Source organism: Morone saxatilis, unplaced genomic scaffold (genome assembly GCF_004916995.1).
Source record: "Morone saxatilis isolate NCDOM2014 unplaced genomic scaffold, NCSU_SB_2.0 Contig18, whole genome shotgun sequence".
NCBI classification, from domain to species: domain Eukaryota; kingdom Metazoa; phylum Chordata; class Actinopteri; family Moronidae; genus Morone; species Morone saxatilis.
In genome coordinates, this window is record NW_023339740.1 from 4,260,133 (window position 1) to 4,267,578 (window position 7,446).

General features: G+C 40.4%; 1 protein-coding gene across 2 annotated transcripts; it reads left to right on the top strand.

The window, feature by feature from the left end:
• The first annotated feature begins 752 nt into the window (after nucleotides 1-752).
• ppp1r3db (protein phosphatase 1, regulatory subunit 3Db) lies at nucleotides 753-6,173 on the top strand. Of its 2 annotated transcripts, none has more exons than XM_035661315.1 (2): nucleotides 753-1,076; nucleotides 1,268-6,173. In XM_035661315.1, exon 2 carries the CDS (start codon nucleotides 1,288-1,290, stop codon nucleotides 2,167-2,169), a length of 882 nt encoding a protein of 293 aa, XP_035517208.1. In that variant the 5' UTR covers nucleotides 753-1,076; nucleotides 1,268-1,287; the 3' UTR covers nucleotides 2,170-6,173. The 2 variants fall into 2 exon arrangements, with proteins under 2 accessions (XP_035517208.1, XP_035517210.1); XM_035661317.1 differs by having other exon boundaries at nucleotides 753-1,022.
• The last annotated feature ends 1,273 nt before the right edge of the window (nucleotides 6,174-7,446 follow it).

Sequence of the window (7,446 nt, forward strand, 5' to 3'; positions counted from 1 at the left end):
TCTATTGACTATAATTATACCTCCTATGAAGTCAAACAATCACAGGGCCTATCAGAATTTCAGTGAGGCTTCAATCAGGTCACTTTCCAATTTCAACAATGTGGCTGCAGCATCGTTGTTCTCTTTACTTTATAATCAATTTAAATATTCTTGTGGTTAAAGGAAAATGACTGAGTGCTCTTAATACTCAGAAGATGTACCAGGTGCTCCTGTAGGTCCTTTTTAAATATATATGATAAAATAAATCAATAATTATAATTATAATAATAATAAATTGGCCATTACAATAAAGGCTTTTTAATATATTACTTCCTCGTTGCTATTTTTTGGAGTGCCTGGATTTCCTTTTTGTTTATTCCTTTGGGTACATGAATAATGGCTTTTTGTGAACCAGTAGATGGCACAAATCAGCACTTTACTCTGAAATACTGAATATGAATAGGAGGTCAAAAGACTTGTACCACCTAAACACTGCATATTTACACTGTTTTAAAAAAACAGCCATTCAAATATTTAAAATGTTTATATGAATGGTTTGATGTATGGGCATTTATGCATGTAAATGCTACACAGAAAAGGTTTGTCTTGATCATGAATAAATCAAAGTTGCGAGATTCTAACAAGCACAGGTTTCAGTAACTATAGAGAAGCCAGAAAGGCATCTTCAGAGAACAGAAACACAGCCCACCACTATCTGCTATAAATATTCACTCTGCACCTCCCATCCCCAGTTTAGGTCTCATGTTATATGTCAAGGGTGGGAGCAATAGATTACAGTTCCTCAGAGCTGGTTGTCGTGCAGTCACTGATGGCTTCGTTGGCTGGTTGTGTTGTTTATTAAGTCTTCTTACGAAATCATCTGCTGTGGGTGGCTTGCAATACCTTCATTATTTTTTGCTCAAGATGTTGTGTTTGGTTTCCTGTGGAGCGTTACTGGCATCTGCTGGCAGAGGCAGGCTCTTATCTGTCATCTGGTGGCAGTTGGGCTCACGGCAACTTTGCTTGCAGCCAGTGAACACAAGGTCAGTGCAAGAGGCCAGTTCAGCAACAGAACACAACACGTCTCTGCAGTAAAGGTTTGGTCCTTCTTGAATGTGTTTTGCATGCAGCAACATTTGCTTTGTTCTAGATTTCAAGCATTTTACTGATGGTCTTGTCAAATAATTGCAGTTTTGTCTAGAAATCTGGTGATTGTAACAGGATACTTGCATGTAAAGTTTGAAAAACTAAATAATTAGGTCATGCATTGGTTGGTTTGTTTCTCAAGGTGTGCTTATTGTGACAAACATGGCGAACAAGGAGAAGAGCGGGCCCCGGCCTCAGTTCATCAGTGGCTCCAGTAGTGTATCCACCACCATCCGTCTTCGGGACCTTTATGATCCCAAGCCTCAACCTCCCAAAGCCCCAGTCCGGATCCGCCCTCCAGGTCCGAGAGCTCCGTCAGCAAAGGAACTCAATTTAAAGCACAGCTCTCCCAGTGATCCTCCAACCAAGACAATCATGAGGAAACGAGCTCATTCTCTTCCTTCATCTGCAGAGAGTAAAAAGGAGCTCAGGAGCCTGCAGGTGCGCTTTGTGGACTCACTGGGCCTCGAGTTAGAGGAAGTTAAAGTCTTCAAAGTTCAGGAGCGCCCCCTGATACCCCAACATGTTATGTTCAGACTACTGATGAGCTCTGAACTGGCTTTTGGGAAATCATTGGAGCTGTCCCTGCCTTACTTCAAACCTTGTTTCCCTGAGAATATGGGAGCTCAGCCAGACTTCCTGAAGCGTCTCTACACTCAGAGCATGTGTCTGCAGCAGGTCTTGTGTTCAGAGCAGGGGATAACAGGCACTATACAAGTACTCAACTTAGCTTATGAGAAAGAGGTCACAGTGCACTACTCTTTCACAAACTGGAGAACACTCACAGAAACAACAGCATCCTGGGTATCAAGTGGGTACCGTGGGGAGTGCGACGCTCCAGAGACAGATATCTTCAGATTTCGTCTGCCTGTGCCGCCCTTCATTTTGCAACCAGGGGCCATTTTAGAATTTGCCATCTGCTACCGCGTAAAAGGATCTAATTATTGGGACAACAACAATGGACACAATTACAAACTGTCATGCCACAGCTACAAGGTGACTGTGCCGAGGGAGTGTGAGGACAGCATGCTGCATTTCACCTGAGTGTCCACACAGGGGAGCTGGAACACCTGCACACAGATATGGGTGACAGGCAAAAAAGTACCACCTAAACTACCCATAATTCCCTTTGCTTATTATAGTCAGAGGTGGAATGTAACTAAATACATTTACTTAAGTACTTGCTAGTACAGTTTTGAGGTACTAGCAAGCAACTGCCACTTTGTAAATATTGTACTTTTTATTCCACTACATTTATCTGACAGCTGCAGCTATCTTTCAGAATTAAAGTTTACATGCAAAATAAACGATTAGTTGGAAACTTTGTAGAATCATCCCAACAATCTATAAAGTAGTTAAAATTAACCCTGCTGCAACCAGCCACATTAGAATGCTGCTTGTATGTTAATGTACATTATCTGATACTAATACTTTACTTACTGCACTTACTTAAGTAATATTTTGGATGCAGGAGTTTTAATGAAGTATTACAATATCGTTATTTTTACTTAAATAAAGGATCTCAACACTCGCTCCACCTCAGATTAGAAGATGTTCTAACCAGGGAGACCTCAAATTTAACACTAGAGAAATACTAAAATGGTCAAAGGAGGTCAAGATTTTAGTTTAAAAAGGTAAAATCAGTTAATGAATACTGCTTCCTTGAGTGATCTAACAGATAATCTGAGAAAAAAAACGGTTCCTCTGGCTCCTCCTTGTGCTCCTAATGGCATTTGCAAAAATCCAACGGGCCTGAACAAAAACAACCAATCAGAGCCGAGAAAGATAGTTGATTGTTGGGTCTCATTCTCAGGTGATCAAATGCCAACACCACCTCATGTGCTACTGTCAGCATATAAAGTTTCAGCAAATGTTACAAAAAGCCATTTTTCTAAAGGTTACCTACTGTAACAGCCATCAGTTTAGTATGGCGTAAGCTCCAAAAACGCAGGATCCTGCATTTCGAATAATGCAACTTAATAGCACACCACTACCCACGCTTCCAGTTTAAAATGATGGCTTTCTGTTGAAAATTGGAATTCTCAAGCCGGAGTCGAAACAACCCAGATGACATCCCCTCAGTACGAGTAAGCTAAACTTCATATGTAAAACGGGTGCAGTGGCCCTTTAAAATATTCCAGTCTGAGTCATGGAAGGATTCCTGTGTTCCTGCTGGACTTTTATTTAGATTAAATCCCGGCCACCTCTGTACAGATCTACAAAAGAATTTGCCCACTGTGCACGTCAGCAAAGTCTGGTGACCCAATTTAATGACTGACAGTCTGAGTTATTGTTGTATCTTAACACAGAATTTGCACAAGGTGACAAATCCATATTCTTTGCTGATTTCACACAGAAAGAGAGCACTTAATGAGCTGCTGGCAACCCGAGCAGCGTGTTTGCTGTTACTCTGCACTTTCTGCCACAATCAAGGGGGCTTGACCTCATTCTTTTGGAGCTTGTTTTGTTTTTAGAGGAAGATTACCGGGAGCAATGCTAGCTCCTCTGTTGCACTGTGATCCCTTAGTTATCCCCGACAGCACTGACCTTTCACCAAAAAGTTTCCACTGATATGAGAGGCCAGATTCCAGAGAACTTCCTGGCAGGCTGCAACGTTTGGCTCATAGGTGGGCGTTCTTCCATCTGCATTAGTCACTGCAGCTGTATTGCAAGCTTTAAACATGATAGCAGATATCTGAACATTAAACACATTATGGAGCATGTCAAGCCCTAATCCATAATTAATCAATGAGAGAAAAATAAAATGTTGTTAATTAAAGACACAGTCTGTCATCCAAATGTGAACAAAAAGTTAGCCCTCCCACCAAAAATAGAAACAACTGTTATGACCCTTAAACTGAGTGACAGGACTTAAATATAACTAAATTCAATTTTTTTGAATGATCTGTTACACAAGCCCATACAGTATTGTCAGTTATGATCTCTTGAGAAACAAAAAACAATAGATTAAAAGTAGATTCAAGTAAATCTCCAAGTGCCGTAAAGTATATATGTGCCTAATATTTTAGTTTTGGGTGAAAATACAGTTTGGGGATTTCCTGTGATTGTGTAAAACTGTACATGCACATGAGTGATTGAACTGCAACTCTGCAACAACACCAAACGCTAAATCCCTCTCTCCAGGAACGCTGAGAGGTTTGTGTGTAATTTGAAGCGGTCAGACGTTGCAGTTGACAGACACTAGATGGCATCATTGCTCAAATCTAAGACCCTACAATGTAAAGCAATGTTTGATTTTTGTCTCCAGTGGTGGAAATATTCAGAACTTACACTCAAGTGAAAGTAGCTACACAACAATGTAAAAATACTCTATTACAAGCAGGGACGGATCTAGAGGAAAAATGCCTGGCTACCTGAGGTTGGTGTCAAATGCTGTCAAATTTGACACATTAACTTAGATTAATTGTATACATGGTAAAGCGTGGAAATGAACTTAATGATCTGTTATGGACATTTTTTAGACTAATTTCAATGAAAAAAGACTTAATAAAAAAATAAAACAATTTACTGATTTCTAATGCCACCTTTAGGTATTTCTATTGAATCCTTTACTAATGTGCCACAATCATGTAATGTTTTTGAGTTCAAATATTGTAATTTAGGGGCTTTTCCAAGCAAATATTGATTAATGTGATTGTTTGTGATTAAATTAGCATTTATTTCTGCTCCCTTGAAGTCTCTACAAACTACATGAATACTTCTCCAGATCTGCCCCTGATTACAAGTAACAGTGTTGCATTCAACACAATAGCCCGTCAGAGATATAAAGATCATCAGATTATTATTACTGATGCATAAACATGTATATTTTTGAATATTGTTGGTGGTTGAGGTAGAGCTAAGTTTCTGTTGGGCAGTTTAATCTGTAACAATGCATATTTTGTAAAATGATGACTCAAAAATAAAATCTTAACCTGCAAAGTACCATAACAATAGGTGTCAGATAGAAGTTGGAAGTATCTTAAGTGCAAACACTCCAGTGAAGTACCTCAAATGTGTAAAATATAGCACTTGAGCAAATGTACTTTTGAACATCCCACTGCTGTTTGTTGCTAACTTCGCACTATTTGAGATCCATGCAACATAAATGTGTTTTGTTTTCACAAATCCTATGAATGCACATTTTACATATCAGTCTTTTTGTTGAGCTTTTCTTAATTAACCACTAAACTATAGTAAAACAGCAGTCACAGCTTCCCTCTGTTATGATAATAAACTGCTGTACTGTATATTGGTTGTGGATTGAGTGATGAGCTGGTTCACCCTCATTATCCCATCACTGATTCCTGAGAGCGTTCTTACAGAACTCCATCTGCCTTTAGAAACTTTTTCAAACAAACAATCTATTTAGAAAAGTAACACAACATTCTGTAATCGCACTCCCCGAAGAGCTGTGCACTGTCCTCAGAGCTCTCGGAGGGCACCCATAACCTGGCAACCCTTTCTTGTTGTGTCTTACACTTTGCCTCTGTAGCTTGTTTGTAATTACTGCATTCACAGACGATGACTTATTCCACTGTAGCAGTCACTGTGAGGCGTGGTGGATAAAGGCATGAACATAGCAGTAAACTACAAGAATGGCCTTTGTGCTGCCAGGCTTTAGCGTGCCCTCTCTACTTGTTTCTCCTAAACCTTTTACAGTTGCACCAGAAACAAAAACAAACATCCCCTCTGTTCTCCGGGGCTGCCTGCGTTTCATTGCTCTCATTGTTTGTGTGGATGGATGTTCTTCACTAACAGTCTTAGCTGTCATGCCAGCGTGTTGCTGGGGCACACATCCATGCAGCCTCGCAGCGCTCTGCCTTTATTTGGGGCTGTCATCTTGTGCTTATTGCCGGTAGTTATATAAGAAGCCACCATATTAGGAGCCAACATGATGCTCAGTAGTGACGTTTACTCCAGGGACTCGCTGGAATTGAAATGTAACAACTGATGCTTCATTTTGGGTGCCAGTGATTATGAGTTGCATCATTAAAACACCATTATGGCCTGTGTGTTTTGGAATAAAAGAACTGTGTCGCTTGTAATATTTGTTCATTGTTAGTCTCGAGGGTATGACTGATTTCCTCATATGAATATTTATTTGCAGAAGAAACATTTTGCTCCTATAAAGCTAATGTGTGGTTCAAAATAACTCTGGAGAGCAACAGTGACGTGGTGTATTGTTCTTATGCAACGCAGCTAAATGAGTGTTTCTCAGGAATATATGGAAAAAGGAAAATGGTCCAAAACATGACGTGATTTATAATCCAAAGCCTATTTTTGAACCAGAAAGTCATATCACGCTTACAGTTGGCTAGAAACTGCTGAACATATGTCCAGTGTGTGTGTTTACACACTTGGCCTTCACCCCTCTGAGGGATAACCGGAAGTCAGGATATCCCCCTCACACCCATGAGAGCATCCCCTTGTTCGACCCACGCAGCTCCACAGGTTACCAGGCAGTTCTGGACCGGACTGACCACTACCGGCCCGCTGCCCGTAGCAGCTCCTTTCATTACTACAGACAGCGAGCGGTCCTGGAGGACAGTACAGTTTAAAGTGGAGCTGCCATCTGTTGCTCCACCAGTGCCAGGACGGTGAGTGACTCACATAACATGCGTGTTGATGTCAGTAAAGAAGCTAAAGCTGCCAATCTGATTGTGCCTGACAGAGATGTTACCAGGGTTACTTTTTTTTTTTCTTTTCAAATTTAATATCAGGTAAGAGATTTCTACCTTCTGAAAGAGGCTTTCCAATGACCTCACTTGCACCTACAGTGCCTATCATTTTAATGTTTGTCTGGAAAGAACAAGCTCAGGGATAAGTGTAACACAATGGCTGGTTTCTCTCATTCTTGTTCCTCTGCCAGATGTGACCCAGCCACACAAACACTTATTAGATATTAGACGCAGTCAGGTGAGCTTGTTTTCATGATCGGATTTAACCTAACTAACCTTCTTAATACCCTACAAACGATGCCTGTCCTCATTTGTAAGAGTAATACACAGCACAGTGAGGAGAAACAGGTCACTGCCTGCATTCGTAAACTAATCGCAGCTTGATCTGATGAAGGTGAACCTCACTGCGGTTTTATCATCTGCTTACTAAAGCGCAGAAGTGACAAGATAAATCTGAAGGGATTACAACCCATTTAGGACGTGTAGTCAGCAATTATCACCAAATTCTGACCTTAGTGAAACATTTTTAAATATCACACATTCCTGGCATGCTGTGATATTGAAGTATGATTTGAAAAACACACCAAAATCACACTGCACACAAGACAAGCAAACAGTTTGTTACAAATTGAAAACCTGT